At 32.6% G+C, this 22,608-nt stretch overlaps 2 protein-coding genes across 2 annotated transcripts; one reads left to right on the top strand and one right to left on the bottom strand.

The window, feature by feature from the left end:
- Positions 1–1,291: 1,291 nt before the first annotated feature.
- Positions 1,292–11,502, bottom strand: LOC117914484. The gene is made up of 3 exons (XM_034829828.1): positions 11,351–11,502; positions 6,468–6,591; positions 1,292–2,035 (listed from the first exon to the last, which is right to left on the bottom strand). The coding sequence occupies exons 1-3, from the start codon at positions 11,500–11,502 to the stop codon at positions 2,009–2,011; spliced, it is 303 nt and encodes a 100-aa protein (XP_034685719.1). The 3' UTR covers positions 1,292–2,008.
- LOC117915383 (protein IQ-DOMAIN 14) lies at positions 6,650–9,381 on the top strand. Its single transcript, XM_034830953.1, has 4 exons — positions 6,650–7,287; positions 7,444–7,680; positions 8,216–8,902; positions 9,025–9,381. The coding sequence occupies exons 1-4, from the start codon at positions 6,838–6,840 to the stop codon at positions 9,043–9,045; spliced, it is 1,395 nt and encodes a 464-aa protein (XP_034686844.1). The 5' UTR covers positions 6,650–6,837; the 3' UTR covers positions 9,046–9,381.
- Positions 11,503–22,608: the final 11,106 nt, after the last annotated feature.

The raw sequence follows: 22,608 nt of genomic DNA, 5'->3' as shown, positions 1-22,608 counted from the left end.
TAAAGACTACCTGGGGAGCCCAGGATGTGATTTTTCGTTGAGTGATATGTATACCCATCAATCTATAAACAAGCCCACTGATCGGATGCGTTGCTTTGTCCTTTCTCTAAATGAAGACATGTAGTCATCAAATCTTAGAGAAAGCTCAGATATTATGATGCTTAAGGGTTTGATGAGACCTTTAGGTGCTGTTTTCTTTTCTTTATTTATTTTTATTTTTTATTTACTTAATTATAAATAGAACTTAATTTAATTTAATTTTAAATACAATCTAATAGTATTAAGTATTAACTTGTTTTTGTTGAATTAATGCCTGACGAGTTGAGCATGACAAGTAATTAGAAAGGCCGTTTCAAGTGATTAAGCATAACATCGGTTTTTTAAGTCATTAACATATTTTTCATATTTTTTTTCCCATAACAGAGAGTAATTACTTTTTAAGAGAAGTTCATACCTCATATATTACATTAAGACTAAAGATCATATTGAAAATGTATTCTTTCATTAATTTAAGAACTTATGAAGTGACAAATTTGTTATTGTCAACCCATAACTGGAATTGCAGGATAAGACTTTTATTTCCCTCATCATCCTTAGTTTCTTTAGTAGATTTTTCTTCATTTAAGAACCGATATTTGATGTCATGAACTAAAGGGATGATTTGATTCCATCAAAGAGGGAAATAAACACTTGATTGAAATCAAACTAGAACACTCATGGAAAGCTTGGATATTAAATTTTATTTTAGAAGAAGACATGGTTTGTTAGGGTAAGTTGAGTATTTTATGGTATTCAACTACTTTTAAAGAAAGCTCGAGTTTGTCTCCTCCATATCATGAAGCATTGGCAGAGTTAGAATCCTACGACAAAGGGGTGGGGGGCAGGGAATGTGATATTAAGATGTACATTTTACTTTGGAATTTGGTTTTTTAGGGAGAGAGGGCACTTGCCCCCTTTGGACATGCTGTCTTTGCTAGTGCCATGAAGAGTTTTGATAATTTGGCAATGAAGCAATGAGTTTTGATATTGCTTTTTAGAAATTTATATAATTTGAACTATACAAAGAAATAAATAATAAATATCCACAAAAAAAAAAAAATTCATAAATTAAGAAAATAAAATATTATTAATACATAATTTTCCTTGATTTATGAAAATACTGAAGCAAATTCTTATTATTATGTATTTGATTTTGTGTATTTCCTTTATTATTTCTATTCCGCGTTTTGTCATTCCATGTCATACTATTCTTTCCCTTAATGATTAAAACCAAAAAATCATTTTAATAAAATTGGGAGGAAACAGCAAGAAGTTTCATAAATTAATTTCGCCTACAAATTAAACGTAATTATACAAACAATTCCCAACTGACCCATCCAATTGCCACGCAGGCATCGTACTAAGAATTAATGTGACACGGGAAGGCCGCACCTCCATTCGAAAGGCCAGCGCTAAGTCTCTTTTGTCAAGTCGCCTCTCGGCCTTAATGGACATCTCTTCTACTTGAATTCGAGTAGTTGCAACAGTATTCCAGTCCGTGACCACACACTTGGGAGTATACGGCAGCCGTTTATTTCACGTAAATCCCCTTCCTCCTATTTAGGTGAAGCCGAGTTGCAAAGGGTTCAGTCAATCTCTAGGATCCCTATATACATTACGGGTGGGCTTGGAACAAATGAAAAGCTGCCATTACAAGATCGGATTGTGATGGCAAATGCTTTGGATCGATCATACCTTTTTTTTTTAGGACCACGAGCCTTCTGTTCACAGGGTTATTTGATTGAGATGGCATATATGGGTTAGATTGAACATGAAGAAAACAGAGGATTTGGGACCTCATTGTTGGACCACAAAGCCTGGTAATGTGCTTATGGGCTGATTCAACTTCTCTACGTACACTACAAGCCCAAGAATTCAGTCCCCAATCTGGAATTTAGCCTGGCTTTTTACAGTGCCTACCCAACTACCCATGCCATTGTTGAGTGGTGTTGAGTCTTCCCGGTTCAGTTCAGGGTTCAGAAGGAAGAACCACTTTCTATTTTCAAAAAACAGAAATAAAAAGAATCACATTGAGACACATACTAGCATGTTTCCAAAATAAAGAAACTACATCTAAAAATTTAATTCCAAAATCACATTAAAAATTACAACTTTCAGTATAAATTTAGAAACTTCAACCACAAGACAAATAGTTTTTCTGCTATTATATTAATATCTTGACCATTGTCATTTTTTTTTTATAATAACTTTTAACCTTTTTATATTCACTATTAATAATATTTTGATAACTTCATAAGAAAATGGACTCTTTATTATTTTCATTATTATTTTTTTAAATTTTAATTTTCTTTATTTTAAAAGTTAATAAATAAAGTTTCCACTACTTGTTTGAAACTTTTAGGATATTTGGAATTTTTAAAAAAATTTATTATAAAAAAGTTTTTAAATATTCCAAAAATCATAATTTTTAAATACGGTCCACATGAAACCATAGTTTTTAAATTCAAAATCATAATTATTTAAATATGATTCTGAATTGATTTTTTTAAAGATAGCAATAACTAGGGACAACATATTAAAAGGGACAAAATAAACATAAAATTACAAATCTAACCTTCCACTTTTTTTTTTATATTTAAAAAAAGACTTATTTTCAACAAAAATACCATCACTTTATTTATTTATTTATTTATAAAGATAACATTTTCTTTTAAAACACATACAAAGGAATGTCGTCCGTTTTGATGGTAGACTCCATTGGGTAAACCTTGTTTTGTTTGATGGTGTTGGGGGCATGTTAGAAGGTACGTTACTATATTTCACACGATAAAATATTCATACCATAAGAGGGCAAATCCGACAAGATTCAAAATCATAGTCATGACTCGGGGCCATGGCTACCCTCTTCAGAAAATACTATCTTTCTATTTTTTGGCATAAAAACAGACTGGTCCTGTTGCTGGTACCCTCACCCCCTCCCAAAAAGAAGGGCAAAAACACACCTGTTCAAGCCTGTGGGACTACTACAATGGTGCGTTTGTTTTGCTCCCATTTCCTTGTTCACTTACTACACTGTAATTGCAACAGCCTGAACTCCATTTCTCAATGTTTTCCCTAGTGTCAGTCGAGGGAGCAAGTAAATTCTGAATCCAAATCCACCAAAACTAATTATTTCGCTTTGGTTTTCAATAACCATAAAAGTTGGTTTCATTTGAAAAGCCGATTTTATCGATTCGGTTTTCAATCTCCTGGACTCCAAATAGAAAAAAAATCAAATTAAACGAATATTTAAAAATTTATATATAATTATTCAATGTTTGATGATTTTTTAATATTAGATTCCATAAAAATAATTTATTATTCTTAAATTATGATTAAATTATTTTTTAAATATATTAATTATATTTTGAGTGAAAAACAATGTTTTCAGAATTGGACCAATCATTAAATCAGAAAAACAATACAACAGATTGGTGCAACCAGACTCACCTTGAACCCTTGGTAGAGTCTCACATTGAAAAGCAAGAGCATAAAAATTCTTTTAAAAACCTCATTTAGTTGCTTGTGTCTCAACTGGCTAATGGCCATGAAAGGGGGTGTGACCCATTGGTTATTAATGTCTGTTTTGCCCTAAAAACCCATTGAACCGAATCGTCCAGGTTCTGTCCGACTTGGCGATTGAACCACTAGTTCATCCGGTTCAATGCCAATTCGAAGCCCTTTTCGACTCAAAAGCTCAATCGGACCGAACTAGGGTTCGAGCAACGGTTCCACCTGTTGAACCAACCGGTCCAGTTCGATTTTTAAAACAGTGACGACGATAGTAGAAAAAAAATAAAAATTGAACCCAATTTGGAGGGTACCGTCCAAGTCGTCAGTGGGACCATCGGTTTAACCAGTTCAATTCCGATTCGACCACTTTCCAATCCAATTGATCGGACCGAATCGGAACTGTGACCGGCCAATTCGGTTCGGTTTTTAAAACCATGGTGAAAATTTTTATATATTTTTCAATTTCAAGTTTAAATTGATTTTAATTAATTTTAAAAACAAATTAAACTAAAAATCTAAATTAACTTGTATCCAATCGATCATCTACATCAGACCAAATCGACCTTAATTAGTAACTTGGTTTGATTTGTTTTTTTTCATCACTAATGTGTTGGTTAGATTCCAATTCAAGTATAAATCACCCATATCGATTCAATTAATTTTTTCACCAAAAATCCATGGTATCGTACTCTTTTTTGCTCATAGGGTAGACACAGGGTCACATTTTGTGGATGTTTACTTCCCTGACGATTTTATTATTATATTTGGGCTGAACCCAAATACGAGCCCCGACAAAACCCGATCAAACCAGTAAAAAATAAGGGGTCAGATTATAATCAAAATAACCAAGCACTAGCATGTGACTTGAGATGCATCCAAAAGGACATGGAAGGATCCACGTCCAATCAAAGAATCTGCACATGCATGCATGTATACACACCTCTACTCCATGTGGTATCCACCTTCTCCTTTTAATTACTGGAGGATTCTCTTCACTACATTAATGCATACACACATACATTAATCACCCACTTCATTGTTCCATAATTATCTTATTTTTGTCTCAATATCAGAATGTTTTTCAAAGGATGTGTGCTACAACCATCCACATGATTCACATCCAAGATGAAACATAGAGATGGGCTGGTCCCACCCAAGGGGTTTGAATAAGAATTCAATCAACCCCAAGAAGGGAGCAGAGACTCGGTTAAAATTTTCTTGTCCAACCCGTCAGTTACGGGATGAAGAGGAATGGGTGGGGTGATTAAGAATTAATGGAAGCAAGAGAAGGAGCAAATTCCAACACTAGAGTTTTTCCCCAATCCAAACAGAGTCAAAGGGGAGGATATAAACATGCCATGTGATTGCCAACTAAAGTATTAGTAACTAAAACAAAAATAGTCTATCACACTGCTGCAATTATACATCGCCAGTGGTTAGGATAGGGCCAAACATAATTAAATCATCTTGTTTTATTGCTTGTCCTAAAGTATGGCGTACCAAAGATTCAATAATAGAGAGTTTTTGGTCCTAATGCAAATAATATATACGAAGTCTTCATTTCAATCCTCCAATTATAGCAAATAATACTTTTCCTCTAATTTTTACCCAACTAATCATTAGAGAGTTATTGTACATCCCCACAAACACAAAGGGTCTTTTACTTTTTCTGCTTTGATTTTATTTATTTATTTATTTCTTTTGGCATGGATTGTCATCATAATGTATAGTATGATATGACAGAATCCGAACCTGTGAATCGAGAAAAAGAAAAAAGGTATGATGCGTGGGAGTGATCAGGAACTAACTAGAAGTCTTTCAATTCAGTGGATTTTGAAAATTATGTGCCACCTCTTGCCATGGAGGATATATATGGCCAAAGCAGTCTATGTTAGTAGTCCTTTCAGTCTTTTACAAAGCCGAAAAATCAGCCAGTTTAACCTGCTTTCTACGAATTCTCACCCAATTTCAAAAGGAAAAATGTCATCAACAGAAGGTTTTCCTCGTGGAAAACGCTTAGGCTAATTATGATTTGGGAAAACAAATCCTACTTTGCTAAGTCACTCTATTTACACACAATTCAAGAAAAGAAAAATCCCCCACCAAATGATTTAAAGAAGATTTATTGTGGAGAAGAATAGCTAGTTATAAACCTCAACCTTATAACTCGCATGGGACCGACAATTAGATGAGTTCAAGGCCACATGTTTTCGTCGGGTTTTTCTTTTTCTGTTTGTCACTACAGATGAAAGTATATTTTATCATGGTCTCAATGTCTAGGAAAAAAAGGCCTTTAGCCTCCAAAAATGTATATATTATTTTTGGTCTTACATCTAATTTACTACTCAACTGATTAAATTTCCAGGCTGGTCCTGCAAAGACACAAATGCAGTCTGAAGAGAGTCGGGCATTAATTCACATTAACTGGCCTGTCTCTCCACCAACTGCTCTAGTATTCTCTGCATCACAGACTCTCATCTAGAGAGAGGTATAAAAGCTAATGGGGCCTTTTCAATTCGGATATGGGATATAGTAAGATGACTTCCTTCTCAGTCTTAGTATCGAGGTGACTTCTCTTGGGATCTTGAAGGAATGGCTAAAGCCTGTAAAGACAGAAGAATCCTACAGCTGGGATAGGACAACCACGTGCACAACCCTAGATCATACCTGCTCGTGCCCTTCTATGTGGACCACACAACCTGGCCCGGGAGGGGTACCCCAAGTTTTAGACCCATAACATCAAGAAAGGACCCCATAACTGGACAGCTTCCCAAACCTGACACCGAGTGTTTTACACGGATTCTGCATGTTCTTGGCCATTTTTTCACATGGGTCTCTCATCATCTCCTCCCACATTAACTAACACCACATAATTATTAAAATGCCCTTGATCAGTATATGAGAGTGAAGGATACCTGGAGGGACAAAATGGGTAGCTGAGGAAGTTCCAGGGCGAGCAAGGAATCCTTCCAATAATCTTCCAGGAGGGCAGCAAGTGGCTTATCAAGAGGGAGTTTCCTATCAGCTTCTTTCCTGCTCCTGCAAGTTTTACCCAATAAACAAAACAAAATGACTAGATCACATTCTGAAAATGGTAGTTATGACTAACTGAGTGGGGAAACAGAACAGTTTGATAAAGACTGTAAAAGAGAGCAATTAAGTAAGCCATGATAGTGTTGACAGCTACCAATCAAATATAGAGAGGGAGAGATCTAGATATCATTTGTTGCTTTCTTTGCCTATGTTCTCTGTTTTAGATTGGCAGCTTAGAAGGTTTTGAGAGAGATGGGGAAGACAGGCAAATGGATTAGAAACTTCTTGACAGGGAAGAAAGATAAGGAGAGAGACAGAGAGAAAGACAAGGAAAAGCTTAACTCAATTGCCATTGAGAATCCAAGCACCCCCATTCTTATCCCACCAACAACTCCCAAAGAAAAACGGCGATGGAGTTTTCGCAGATCGTCGGCAACATCAGCAGGTCACAAGGACTCAATCTCTATGGACACAATTGCCACTACACCGCCGGCAGGACAGCCAATATTGGATTCTGAAAATGAGCAGAAAAAGCATGCCATGGCAGTGGCTGCAGCTACTGCAGCAGCTGCTGGTGCAGCTGTGGCAGCTGCACAAGCTGCTGCTGCTGTGATCCGACTAACAGCTGCTGCCACCGGGAGAGCAGGAGCAATTGAGGAGGCTGCTGCTGTTAAGATTCAAGCTGCTTTTCGTGCTCATTTGGTAGGAAATTCTGGAAAAATCTATTTATGCTTCAGTAGCCAACATCTTTGTTTCAGAATTTCTCTCAGAAGATCCAAACTATAAGACCCAGATGAAAAAGAGATTATAATGTTTATCAATCTAGTAGTGATAAATTTCATTGGTGTGTTGTTACAGGCAAGAAAAGCACTGTGTGCATTAAAAGGATTAGTGAAGTTGCAGGCACTGGTAAGGGGTAACCTGGTGAGAAAACAGGCCACTGCTACACTCCGGTGCATGCAGGCACTGGTGACAGTTCAGGCTAGAGCTCGAGTTCAGAGGATCCGGATGACTGAAGAAACAAAGCCGGTTAATCAGAGGCAATTGACTCAAAGAAAATCCACACAGGACAATCGGTTCAGGAACACAAATCATGTGAGTTTCATCTACACTGCTTCCACCAGAAATTTCCAAGTCATAATCCTCTTTAATATCCAACTAAGTTGCTCAATTGACATGCTATAGAAATAAAATGAGAGATCAACTGTTGCATTCTATTTTGAATTTTACTCTATCCTTCTTGGTTTTTTTAACAATAAATTCAATTACAAATTTGTTGGATGGACAAAATTCGTTATTACATGATAAGAAAATGGCAATCAAAATTGCCCCATTACTGAATATTTTAGAAATATCACTTAAATTATAAGAGGCATTAAGAGGTGCCCATGAACTCCAAATGGGGGAACATGTTTCTTTTTTCTTTTTTGTTTTATTATTATTATTCTTTTAATATTAAGAAAAATGTTCCCCTTTTCTAATTTTTTATCTTTTCCTTTGGATATTGAGAAAAATGGGAAATGTGAATTTTGAAGCTGTTAAGTATGGCAGAGAACCTGCTTGACTGATGTGAAATAGCTATTTTAAATTCTGAAACCAGTAAACCGTAATATGATCTTTCTGGATATAGGATAAAGATAGAGGCATGGAGGAGAACATTAAGATAGTGGAGATGGACCAAGGGGAGTCAAAGGGAAGTTCAAAAGGAAGGAATAGCTATTCAAACCATGCACAAACTGAACGAGCAGAGCCCAGATTCTCCACAAACTATGCAACAAATCATGCATACTCAAAACAAGATAATCAACAGATCTCACCAGCCCCATCAGCCTTGACTGACATGAGTCCAAGAGCCAGCAGTGGGCATTTTGAGGAATATTGCTTCACCACAACGCAAAGCAGCCCCCAGTGCTACTCAGCTGTGTCTAAACCTGATTGCACAGGAGTTCCTTTCGCTTTCCCTCAGACCGATTGCGCAGAATCTTTGTCCTATGATTACCCATTCTTCCCCAATTACATGGCTAACACAGAATCTTCAAAAGCCAAAGTGCGATCACATAGTGCACCAAAGCAACGGCCAGAATCCTTTGAGAGGCAACCAAGCCGGCGGAGAGCATCAATGGAAGGAAGAAACATCCCAAGGGCCATGCGGATGCAAAGATCATCTTCGCATGTAGGCTCCACTGCTCAAGGATACCAATATCCCTGGTCGATCAAACTTGACAGATCAACAGTTTCCCTTAAAGACAGTGAGTGTGGATCTACCAGTACAGTGCTCACAAATACCAACTACTGCAAATCCCTCTTTGCATATGATGTGAGTATTATTTAACCCAATGTCATAATCACATGAAAAAAAATGGCATAGCTACTGTTATTAGTTAATGTCATCATACCGTATCATTACTTTTTTTTTTTTTTTTTTGGTTGTGACTGCAGCTGCAGGGGGATAGGTATTAACAGTTTATCCTTTTCAACCACTATGACTGGCATTTGTGCATGGACAGGAATGTGTAACAGTAAAATAAACAAGCAATCCAAGCTTCAGCAGAAGACAGTTGGGACTTTTTAGATAGAAGTTGCTAAAACAATTGATAGTTTTTGGTTCCTGATTTCAGTGTCATTTGAAGGTGCTTTGACTTGAAGCTCCCTCTATGTAGAGTCTACCGTTTGAAATTTTATGTTTCTGCATTATTTGGATGAATGTGTTGCTGAGAAAAGCTGGCAATGTGGAATCGTGAGAATTACCAGGGCAAATGAAATTCTCAGGAATGTACTTTTAACTGATTCATTATTTGTCTATAAATCTCTTGGGTGTGATTTTTCCTAGAACTACTGATTCCTCTATGAGATGTTTGACCAGAAATCAACTTCATCGCTGCCAAATTCAAGGGTCTCCTTATCTCTTTGACAGCAACCTACTAATGCCACAGAGCTTCCATGCAGTATCATGTTATAACTTCACAAATGCAAATCCATTCTTCAATAGTTAGACAGCAGGGAAAACCATTTCATGGGTCTCTTGGAGGTTTTGCAATTCTCAATAGCTTGAAATATTACTTATTACCATTTTTCCACAGGATACTAAGAAATGAGACAATTTTGTTCACTCTGCAAGAAGAGAAACAGATCTCTTTGATAAACTTCTGTTTTGCCATTTAGGAGTCAGACTAGAATGGTTCTTTAGCAGATTCGTTTCTTCTCTCGGTTTCTCTTGCTACAAGTTTATGGAGAATGCCTGACACTAAAGGAATCTGTTTGCTTGTATTCTAATACACTTTCTTCTAGCTCAGTGTCATCAATGAGTTAATCACATAGTCATGCTTACTGCTTAGAAAAGTCTTAAACCCTAGTAACAGAACCCTTGCTCCATAGAAGTATATTACATAGGTTGTGTGAGTCATCCGAAGCATCTACGTCTTGACAGTCCTTTAATTAAATGTTAGCATCTTTGTCAGTTGAATCCAATGAAATGACCTAAGACCAGAAAAATATTTGAGCTGTATCTAGAAAAAGAATTAGTTATAGGCAGATCCTTCAAGGGATCATGATCCTCACTGCCCCATCTCCATTCATTGGGATTACATGAGAATAACGCTGGTTAGTTAATGCTATGTTTGGTTCCAGGACAGTAATAAAGAAAGGGGAAAAAATGGTTTTTTTGTATTTGGTTTATTATGAAAAATAAACTTATAGATTTTCAAATTATTTAATCTTTATATAAAAGATGACAAATAAGTTAAATGAATTTGAAAATACACATAAAAATAATTTATTAACTTTAAATCTATTTTCTATTTTCTTTCACTTTTTTTTTCTCTCTAGTTTCTTTTCTTTGCATTTTCCTTCAAAATTTCCAAGAGCCAAACCAAGGTAAATGAATTTAACTGAATGAAACAGACACTATCGATCAGAAAAACATACCTTATTAAGAGTATAAAGCATACCCTAAAAAGATGAAATCTCCAAAAGAGGACGGGCAAGCAGAATTCTGGCTTTCCTTGAAATCACAATTATTCCAAGCTGAGGATTCATAATCGGACCATATACATGTTGAGTAAATTTTCACTATTTCTTACCTTAACACAACATGACCCGTTGCCAACCCTAGGCTCTAGGCTCGACCTTCAACTTGAAAACTGAAATTCCAATTCCCAAATGCCTCTTACTAAATGTAGGCTACACATTCTAACCTTAGAATTTCTTATGACAAAGATTTCCACGCCACTGCTCTTGAAGCCCCTTCTGCCCCTCTTCCGGCATTTTGCTTGTTAGTGGACTAACACTACATGGCACCCAGATACCTAATTTGGAGCTAAAATATTCACCTTTTCCAGCCAGGGTTTCATGCTAACATCCTCTTTCCCCATTAAACAACACTGACTTAATCCAACTATAACCACTCTAGCTACGGTCTGCACCATGAGTTTTTGGATGACTATAGATTGAACTGACACACAGATATCCAGGTAGAAACAAGAAGTTGAACACAATAAATAAAAGCGGTATGGTATAAAATTTTAATTCTTTTTTCCTTTCCTGCATTTTCTCGGCAACTAATCTAAGCGTTTAAACAAAGGTTCTGAGTGAGAATTCGCAAACGCATTTCGGCTCCAATAATTATTAAAAAAATTGAATTAAATTATTTCGAATTACAATTTCTTTTTGAGTAATTTGTATTCAGAGGCGACAATAAACACTAAAACAACAAACATATACCAAGGCAGAGATGGTTTTAATAAAACTCTGAGAGAGGAGAGGGTACCTGTAGAAGACGGCGTCGTTTTGGAGTTGCTGATTGGGGGAGAGAGAGAGAGAGGTGGACAAGGCAAAACGAAGCATTCGAAGGAAATGGAGGGCTCTTGGGCCTCCATAACTACTCTGCCACCAGTTCAAACCTGTCAACGGCAAAGTCATAAATGGAAAAACGAAATGGGAAAGAAAGAAAACAAACGGTGCCAATGTGTTTCCTCTAGTTGACCAGGAAAACGCGAGTCAGCGCACATTACATTCCCTCGAATTTAAGAAAATCCCTAACGCTATGTTTGGTAAGGGGAAAATTTGATACAAAATGAAAGAGATAAAAAAAAAAAAAAAAAGAAGAATAAAAAACTGTTAAAAATAAATTTAAAATTAATAAATTATTTTAAATTTATTTTACTTATTTAATCTACAATTTTATTTATTTATTTATTATCGATTTGATACCATTAAATTTTTCTCCACAATTAAGAGTATGAAATTATGGTTTAGCAAGGAAAAAAAAAAAAAAGTGGCCACAAGTAGAGGGTGAATGTTGGGCCCAAGAACTCCAGAGTCCAGGCTTTGGTGTTTGATTCTAGTAGCTTTGGGTTTTAAGGTGTTCTGTTGACCCAAACTCGGTTAGGTTCGGTTCACATTCTTAATTCTGGAAAGATTGAAGCAGTGGTGTTGAGATTTGGGATCATGTTTCCAGGCCCCCAGTTGCCTTAGACTTGGGCTGCTGTTCACCCAGCCGAGTAGCACAACTCATATACAATTAACAGGGGACCATTCAAAGAATTTAAAACTTACCTATATGGATTAAGGATAAGATGAAAGAGGACGTTTTTATGAAAATATTGGTAGTTGAATTTTATGAAAATATTAAAAATATATATAAAAAAAATAGACAAAATTTTTTATGAGACGGAAGTAGATTAAAACCCTTAAAAATATTAGAAAATTTTAAATAAATATTTATGATAAAATTTATGTTTAAATAATAGCATATAGAACTTGAAAACATATTTAATATTAAATAAAATAAATTTTCTAATTTAGATATATTCAAAGATATTTAATATCTCATAAACGAGACACATTATAATTCTTGGGGCAAACTACATATGCATTTGAAGCTTAGAAAGTTATGAATCCAATACTTCAAACAAATCACAATTTGGAATTGAAACAAAAGAGATATAACCGATTAAAATAAGGTTGTGCAAAGTGTATGGTAACATAATGACATCAACTCTGAGGTAAAAGTGAAGATATTTTCATTAAGTTTCTTAGGGCAAATTATATATAGTTTTAAAGTTTAGGAAGTTAGAAATCCAATATTTCAAACATATTACAATTCGTAGTTGGAATTAGGGAGATATGACCAATCGAAGCAATACTACGAAAAGAACATGCTGTTACGAGAGTGCATACGGTCCAATTCAGTCTTTAACTAACTTCTTTGTTTAATGTGGAACACGTTTCCTAAATAAATCCTTCACAAATTTCTTTGGACCAATATTCAATATTAAGAACAGGCAAACAAAGTCAAGAAACTAATGAGGTAAACTTTGTTGGCTGCACAGTTATGTTACAAACCCATCAAGGTCACAAGAATGCCAACTTGAAATAAAATTTAATAAAAAAATACACCAAAATAGAATAAAAAAAAAACCTAGATTGAGAGAGATATTAGGGTGTTGTTTGGTAATTATTTTTAAAGAATAATTTTTCGTTCTTTAAAAAAAGAAAATACATTTGATATCCAAAAAATTATTTTACATTTTTATTATTAAAAACAAAAAATATAGTATTTAAAAAAATATTATTTAATTGTTTTTATTTATTTTCTTAGTGCTCTTTTAGAAAATGATTATATGATTAAAAATAAAATATTATATATAAAAATTATTTTTAAAATATATTTAAAAATATTTAAAATATGTTAAAAATATTTTAAGTTTTTAAAGGGTCGATCTATTCTATGACGAAGCATCCGAAGCATAACTACACACTCACACGATCTTTGCCGAGAGATAAGAGCATTCGGTGGAACCAATGAACTACACTTGCTTTTGGATAGATGTGTGGGACAGAGGGCTCGTGGTACCTACTGCCCACCCTTCCCTCTCTGCTTTGAGAACCGTGTGAACGAAGAATGGGCAGAAGATATAAAACATTATAATATAGTTTTTAAAAATTGTTTTTGAAAATAGTTACAAAATAAAGCCTAGTATTCCCTTTTTATTTTTTTCATTTTTTTTTTAATTTTTGGGGTGTGCATGCATGGGAATGTCAACTTTGATCCGAAATAAATAAGATGAGAGGGAAACACTCCATATTTTTCTTGTCATTTCTAATTTCTTGGCCAGTGCCGATCTCCCACTAGCTTCTTTCTCTCTTTACACTTGCATTAGTAGGGCAGGGTTAACTTACGTTTGATTTCAGGAAAGTCCTAAAGAAGAACATCATTTTGGTTTTATTATAAACAATATGAAAGAAAATAATTAAACTTATTTAAAAACTTGTATACCTTTCAATTATTTACCATATAAAACAATTAAAATAAATTAATGTATAAAAATAATTTATAGATTTTAAATTTATTATTTATTTCTATTTACTTTTTTTTCTTAATTTCTTTCTTACATTTTTCTTTCAAATTTCTTATAAATCAAATATAGCCTAAAATTTCATTTTGAAACCTAAGGGCCCGTTTGGCCATGATTTTAAAAACTTGTTTTTAAAAAATATTGTTAAGTTAAAGGATAAAAAAAAATAGTTTTCTAGTATTTTATAAAAAATAAGGATGTTTAAAAATTGTTTTTAAAAATAAAAAATAAAAAATTTATTCGGATAAGTTGTTTTTGAAAATATATATATATATATATATATATATATATATATATATATATATATATATATATATATATATTGTTTTGGTTTTGTAAAAATATTGCAAATTGAACTTATATAATATAAATTAAATTTACTTCAAGTGTTATTAAAAATGAAAATAGAATAAATTAAAAATTAAATAACTTTCAGTAAAACATAACTAGTAATATTATAAATTATTTTTTATAAAAAAAAATATATTATTTTAGTATATGTTAGAAACATAATGATATTAACATCTTTGTAAATTTTTTTATTTGAAAATAAATAATAATAATTTAAAATAATACATTTTAATAATATTGTATCTAAAATAAAAAATGAATAAAATTTAACTTTTTTTAACATATAAATGAGTTAAGTTTTTCATTATATATATATATATATATATTGAGTACTAAATTATGAATATAATATTTTAGAATGTTTTGATTTAGTTTACATTTAATTGGATCAATTTTTTGAATTTAAAAGTATTCTTAAAAGTTAAAAAATTCTTTAAATTATTAATTATGTTTTAATTAATTTATAATTTACTTATCTAAATTCAAAAAATATAGTTACATGTATAGAAGAAAGAGTAAAGTCATGACTCATAACTTATCAATTTTGATTTTTTTTAATAATAATTCGATCCAGTTTTTGAGTTCCAAATTATTTTTTAAAAAAATTAAGCCCATTAAAAATTCAATACACAATGTCACTTGATTTCAAGTTATTTTTTATAGTGATAAAATTTATAAAAATAAAATTATGTACAATAATAATAATAAAGTCGTTATGAACCAATTTTTATTTATAAATGTTTCATATTAATGATTTATTATTTTAGTTTTAGATTATTTTTTAAAATTACTAATCTTGTTGATGAATCCGATGCATTAAGTCTTATTTAATTTATAGTTTATTTACTTGGTGAAAAAAAAATAGAAAATAATGATTTTATGTAGAAGAAAAACAATAGAATTATTTTAAACCAATTTTTTTTTTTTTTTTATAAATTTCTGGTGTTGATTGAATCATTATTTGTGTTTTAATTTACTTTTTAAAATTACTAGACTCGATAATAAATCCAACACATAAAATCTTGTTTAGTTCATAATTTATTTGTGAAAAAAAGAAGGAAATTAATGATTCTATGCATATAAGAGAAACGTTTGAATAGTTTTAGATCAATTTTTATCCCTAAATTTATGATATTAATTAATTCATTATTTTATTTTTTGATTAATTTTAAAAATTATTAGAGTTGTTAATAAATTCAATATTATTAAGTGTTACTTAATTTGGAATTTATTTGTCTAATAATTATTTTTTGTAAAAATATGATATATATATATATATATATATATATATATATATATATATATATATATATATATATATAGCTTATGACTTTGTAATGTTATTAAGTTTTATGACTTAAATCAGTTTTAAAATTTTTAATTATTTTTAAAACTTAATAAATTTTAAAAAATAATACAGTTTGACTTGAAATTTATTTGTTTAATGAAAAATTTTAAAAAAATTAAAAGAAATTCCACATGTAATTTAAAAGAATATCATATCTAAGGGTTTTTTTTTTCTTTTTTGTATTGATATTAAATCTGGAGATAGAAAAGAAATATTCAATTTTATTTGTCTTTTTTTAATTTATATTTTTCCTTTTGTTTTTAAAAATCAATGAAAACAATTTTTACTTATTTCTAAAAACTGTTCTTTATTTCATTTTATTTTTAAAAATTATTTTTAGAGAATAATAATAGAATAGTGTTAAAAAAAATTTTAAAATAGTTTTTTATTTAAAAAATATAAAATTATTTTTAAATCATACTATCAAACAAACTCGTACTATCTTAGAATATATTTTGATTGTTTAAAACAAAATTTTGTACATGAAAAATGATTAAAATTTATTTTTAAAAATATCTAAAAATTCAAACAAACTTTTATTAAAATAGCGATAAAACCATTTTTTTCCCCACCTACCTACCGCACACTAAATATTCTAGAAGCGGGAACACCTGGTCTTTAAAAGCATGCCGGCTCAATCTGTATCTTGCCTAAAGCACCACCTGCTTTCTTAAATCATGAAGGTGAACTGGTCGGCGGCCGGTGGAAGATATATACCCTTTGTGGGTGGGGGCTATAACCTAAAAAGCACATTGGCTAGAATGAGGTTCCAGCTCGTGTTAAAAGTGGGGATAGCAGGCACACCCGAATGTTGGTAGGCTATGGATTTAGTACGATCCGCTTTCATCAGGGTTGGGCAGATTGACGAACCCAAAAGGAATATTGTGAAAAGGCCGAGAGCTGGTCCTGAATTTGGACGCATCAATAAATAATTGATCCTATCCCTCATCATTTCAATGGTGTAAAGAAAGCAGAACATGACATTTGTTTCACTAGAAAGAAAATTAATGATGTGAAAGCAGTATAATTTGTCAATATCAGGAGCTGTTTCTGGGTCTGAGAAAGCAGAAATTCCCATTTCTCAAACATTTCGGAAAGCTGCTTTTTTTGCTTGTTTCTGTCCATTCATAAACCCAATCAACATATTCTTGACGGAAGCCTGGCTCTTGATGTGTATACCCCACTTCCTCTTCAATAATTTGAAGAAGTCCACCCTGCAAGCGCTTCTTCTTCTCTCGTTTTGTAGCCCTTTCCTTTCACTTAACAATTTAATGATTGATCAACTGAGAAAAAGCCCCCACATCTGCAAATTATTGTGAGGTATATATCCTGCCCATGTTCTTCTGTCTTGGGCAGGCGGGTATACTGTAGTTTGGGAAGTTGAGAGTTTTATGCTCTTCCTCTTCCTGTGTCTGCTACTTGAACGAAGTCAGCAATGGACCAGATCAATAATTGAAAACCCTTGGAAGATGACATTTCCGCAAGGAATCTTGGTAGAGAGCCTTGTAGTTCTTGGACACTAGACAGATTAAACCACTTTTAGTAGAATGAGAAAGAGAGCTAGTGCCCAACATGGACGTCATTTTCTACTATGCCTGTGGTTTTGGGTGCTTTCGGCAGAGAATATATTCCTACCACCAAAGTCTACAAGCATTCATCTTCAGCAGTACTAGAGGTTTGGAGCACTGAAGTAACAATATTCATAATAATAAAAATGAATGTGCTTGCTAGAAATGATAAGCCAGAAGCAGGCTCCATAATCAGTAATTTAGCAGAAATATAGAGAAACGTGAGCAAACTTCATTCTACGCTTTATTAAAGGGAAGCAATGAACCATGCCGTTTGACTTGTCCTAATTCCTAAAAGTGGCATCAGTAGTAATGGGAATGCCGTAAAGTGTACATGTAGCGCTTTTCCGGAATCTTCATTGATTTTATTGGGAAAGATGGTGGGCATCTGACTCGAAAAATGGACGTACTCGGGAGGATTTTGATTCTCTGAGAAGATGACGAGATTACATGTCTAAACAAGTGAAGACAGGAGGATTGCGGTACCATGTGGGTTCAATAATCTTGGGTGTTTCGTCTTCCATTCATCAAGTGACGCTTGGACGGGGCAATAGTATGCACTCAGATCCATTTTTTGTATTTCCAAACAATTCAATTATGTCAGAACTGATTAAAGAGTAGGGTAGAACTTTATTAACTGCAGCTTTCACGTGCAAAATTTTTTAGGTTACATGAAGACCTTATGAGCCATTTTGGTAAACCATATTCCTAAAATCATCGTATTTCTTTGATTCTTTTATGATATTCGACCATCATCATTTAAGTGACCCATTTTGAGCTTAAGAGTAGTATACCCAATAATCCCTCCTTCAACATAAGGTTCTCGTAGACCAAATCCATAATCTTGGCTTCAATATCAATTTTTGGATCATCAGACTTTGACCATTTCATTTGAAAACTAATTGATGTTTATTAAAAATAAGTCAAGTCATTTAAGACATTCGAATGCCTATCATTTGGGTGACCTATCCCTTTTAAGAATCATATTATTGCACCCCATTACATGTATCAAAGCCTAATTATCAACTAAAACATGCATTAACATTCATTAAAAACTTTTGAATTTATGAAATCAAGATTCGGTAGAAAGAATTCATGGAGATACTAAAGAGGAAATAAACTTGTAGTAATGAGCAGTGCTCATGTCTGACCCCGACACTGAACACTTGGCATTTCTACTCCACTGCACTGGGTCGATTTCTACTCCACTTCAGTGGGTCCATGCCACAATTCTCTCCTCTTCAATGGACAAGCTAGAAAATACAGTAAACACTGCACTAGTACATGGATAGGTACAAGGCCCTGTTTGATCATTTGCTTCAGAAGCTCCCCAGATCAAGAATTTTGAGACTGCATTTGAGCCAAGCAATGGAGATTACTCCAGATCATTAGAGCCAAGCAATAATCCACCCTATCTCTTCACCGCCCCACATTTTCCTTGGCAATGGAGAGAGTGACATTTATGTCATTAGAAGACTGAAGATATCATGAACTATTCATGGGTATGAGGAAGCAGAAATTCCCATCTCCCAAGCATTTATGGAAAGATGCTCTTCTCCCTTCTTTCCGTAGATCCAATTGATAAAAGGCACTTATATGCAAGCCCCACTCCTTCAATAATTTGAAAAGGTCAACCTCATGCCCATCCTATTCTTCCTTAACCCTTCTAAATTATTAATCCATGTTACGACCGCTCATTTTGCTTTCTCAAATGAGGCAAGAAATTACAAATCTGAAAACATAACAGGAATTAGGCTTCGATGAAAGTATAGAAGTGTATTTTTTCTAATCTACTAAAATGGTATCATTGATCATCATTTATATTATAATCTCATTATATTATATTCTTATTTTACGTTCTTAATCATATTATATATATATATATTCGATAATCCAAATCATTTATCGGATAAATATCATAGAGATATTTTAGCATTTTCCGAGGAATTAATGCAGGGACTTGGCTGCCAATAAAATTCTGTAATAGTCAAATCAATAATCGAAGCTCTCAGAAGATGACGTTTCGGTAGGAATCTGGGGAGAGATAGTCTTGGAGTACACTGGATAGCATGAGAAGACATTTTGCCAAATATGGAGGTCATTTTCGATCTTTTGACCTTCTGACTTTTATCGACTTAAACTATACCTTACATGTGGCTTATTCTTATTGGTTTGAAAACGAATGTATGGTACCGAAAAGCACTTTTCGATACCATAGAATAGCTCGATAACAGATATGTATTCCAATTTCAACCCCTAAAGAACGTCTAGATTCTAGAAGCACAAATCATCTTTCACATAAATGAGAATGAGCTGGCCAGCTGAAAATGGAGCTCGAAAAGCCCTAAAAAATGGGTCAATATATTGGACAGATGGAAGGTTCAGAGACATTCTAGCGGCGACCTACGGAAACATCCATCGTGTTGTGTTGGATGGTTGTAGGTTTATCAAGGATTCTGCTTTGACTTGCTGAAAACGTAGATTGGGCGGTAAAGAGAATATTTTATATAATAAGTGCAATAGCTTCTCTACAATGTCCATAGATTGCATCGGGACAGAAGGTGGAAATCACAAAGGTGGGAGTCACATCATAATGATGGAAAATTCTTTATATCTTCTTATTATAAAAACCCATATGGACGTTCTGTTGTATTTTTTTTTCTTTTGTAACTTTTTTTTATCCTTATTTTTTTTATAAATATTTAAATAATAATAATTCTTAAAATATTGCAATATGTGCTACAAAAACAATCAATAGCGGGCAAGAGTAATTGATTAGAATGAAAAACATGCTTTCAACAACCGTTCCCAAAAAGTAAAAATAGGAAACAAACTTACAAATGAAACAAAGTTATTAGTTAAAATAACAATCATTTCATGTCAATAAGGTGAATTGCATCAATTTTTTTTTGATAAAAAATGAATTGAATTGATATAGTCGATTTTAGATATGATAAAAATTAAACCGATCAACTTTTGAGTAAAAAAAACCGAATCAAATTAGGTCTTTTGAGGTTGGTTTGGTTCGATTTTTATGGATCAATTTTGACCTAACTTAATAGTATTTTTTTAGTCCTAAATCTAATTGTAGATTTGTGTTTATTTTGAGTTCAAATCTCATTAATTTGAGTTTATATTAGACCATAAGTCTAATTTGTTTTTAAAATTAATTTAAACTAACTTGAATTTAATGTTAAAAATATATTAAATGCATTTGCAATTAATTTGACTATAATATAAAAATAATGAATCAGTTAATAAAATCTAATAAAAAATTATTAAATATCAAACAATTATATTTAAGTTTTTAAATATCAATTTGGTTTGGTTTTTTTTTTTTTAGTTATAAGACAAGAAAATTTAAAACCGCATCGATAATATTGGTTTTTAAATTTCTCAAACCGAATCGACTTGTTTAATTTTTAAATCTGAACCAATATGATTTGTTTTGGTTGGTTTGGATCGATTTTTATCAATTATAAGACAAGAAAATCGAAAACCGTACCGACAAGATGGTTTTGACCGGTTTGATTGGTTTGGGTCGGTTTATCGATTTTTTCGGCTTTACTTACACACTTAAATAATTGACATCCAATCATATAAATATTGTCTACTTTAAACCCAAAGAAATCTTTACGATTTTAAAACATATTTATATAGTTAAGAGGAACTCATACTTATATAACTTATCTGATGTGAGATATTATAATTACCCCTCATATAGATACAAAATCTTCATCTTTACAGGACCAAATAAACCCTTACACCGAGGTTATGGATTGACTCTAATACCATTTATAATAACCTACAACTAACCATGTAAATATTATCCATTCTGAACCCAAATAGACTCTTATGGCACTAAAATGGATTTGCAAGGTTAAGAGAAGTTTATATTTATATAGTGCCTGAAATTTTTTTCCCTTATTTGATATAATACATTACAAACATTCATTTATACAAACATAACATTCTCGTTATGTTCCACGAAATTACGGAGCCAAACAAATAGATACCCTTCATAGGGCTAAACATACTCCAAAAGCGAACAATATTTATATGGTTAGATGTGCGTCATTATAAATGGTATCAAAACTAATCTCTTACCTCGGTGTGAGTTTTTTTTTAACCCCATTAGGCGTTTTGTTTGGTTTCGTGAGGGATGTTTGTTTGTTTGTTTGATTTGACAATCTTGAGAGAAATAATGATGATATTGTGTTTACATGAGAAATGTTTATAATGTTCGACATTAAATATGAGAAAAAGCTCCTAATATTATATAAATATAGACTTTTTAAAATTTTATAAATATATTTTAAAGTCGTGAAAATCCATTTGGACCTAAAACAAACCATATCTATATGATTGAGTGCGAGTAAACATACTCAATTTCAACCTAATAATCTAGTATCAAATATTGAAAAATCATTTTATCAAATATAGTAAAAAAAATCATGTATTAAACAAATAATTTTTACAAGGAACTTTTATTTTGAAGAGACTTATCAAAATTTTTCAAAAAAAATTGAGATATATAAAGTATATTTAAAGGGGTCTTGGTAAAATATGTTTTTCGAAAATAAGAAAAAAAAACCATTTTCAAAAAATAAAATAAAATAAAAGTAAAAAAGTGTTGTGACAAAAACTATTTCAGAGCATTTTTTTTATAAAGACGTTTTCAATGAGAAGAAAAGATATGAACCTTCTATAAAGATGATTTCCCATGCGACTTGGGTAAAAAGGAAAGAAAAAAGGAACAAAGAAAGTGAAGAAATTGTGGGTTGTAGAAACGATATCCACATCCACAATCGTTTATAAACAGGCGTATTTGGCAAATCCTTTTTTCCAATTTATCGTACAAAGGGCATAACATATTTTTCTCGAGCTTCATTGTACTTGAGGGTCCAATCCAACATTCTACATTGAACACACCGACATTTGACATAGTAGACAAAAATTGTGTCCAACTCCTACTTACATGAGACGATCCGCAAAATCTTTGGTATCAGTCCTTTTAGGCAACTCAGATGGCGGTGCCTCCAACACCACTAATATTGCTCAGGTGCATGTGCATGCATGCACCGGCCATTAGACCACAACATTTTTGGGGTCCCCAGTTGTCTCTCGCTTCATCATTAGCATATTGGTTTTTCAAATTACAGCCATAAACTTATCCAGAGCTCATTACCCACTTCACTCCACAAATCTCTTTCTTTACTTTAAATGGCACTAGAAGTTGTCCCAATGCTCTACGCCCCACCCAGAGTTGCCTCAGGGAAGTAACACAGAACCGAAGAAAAATAAAATGTAGATTTTCAATTTTATCATTCTTTTTATTCAAATAAAATTCTTAATATCTACTTTCGGGTTTACTCAAGAATCTTTTGACACATCCAACATG

Source organism: Vitis riparia, chromosome 5, assembly GCF_004353265.1.
Source record: "Vitis riparia cultivar Riparia Gloire de Montpellier isolate 1030 chromosome 5, EGFV_Vit.rip_1.0, whole genome shotgun sequence".
Lineage (NCBI taxonomy): Eukaryota > Viridiplantae > Streptophyta > Magnoliopsida > Vitales > Vitaceae > Vitis > Vitis riparia.
The sequence above is the reverse complement of the archived record's forward strand: the minus strand, read 5'-3'. Positions and strand labels throughout refer to the sequence as shown.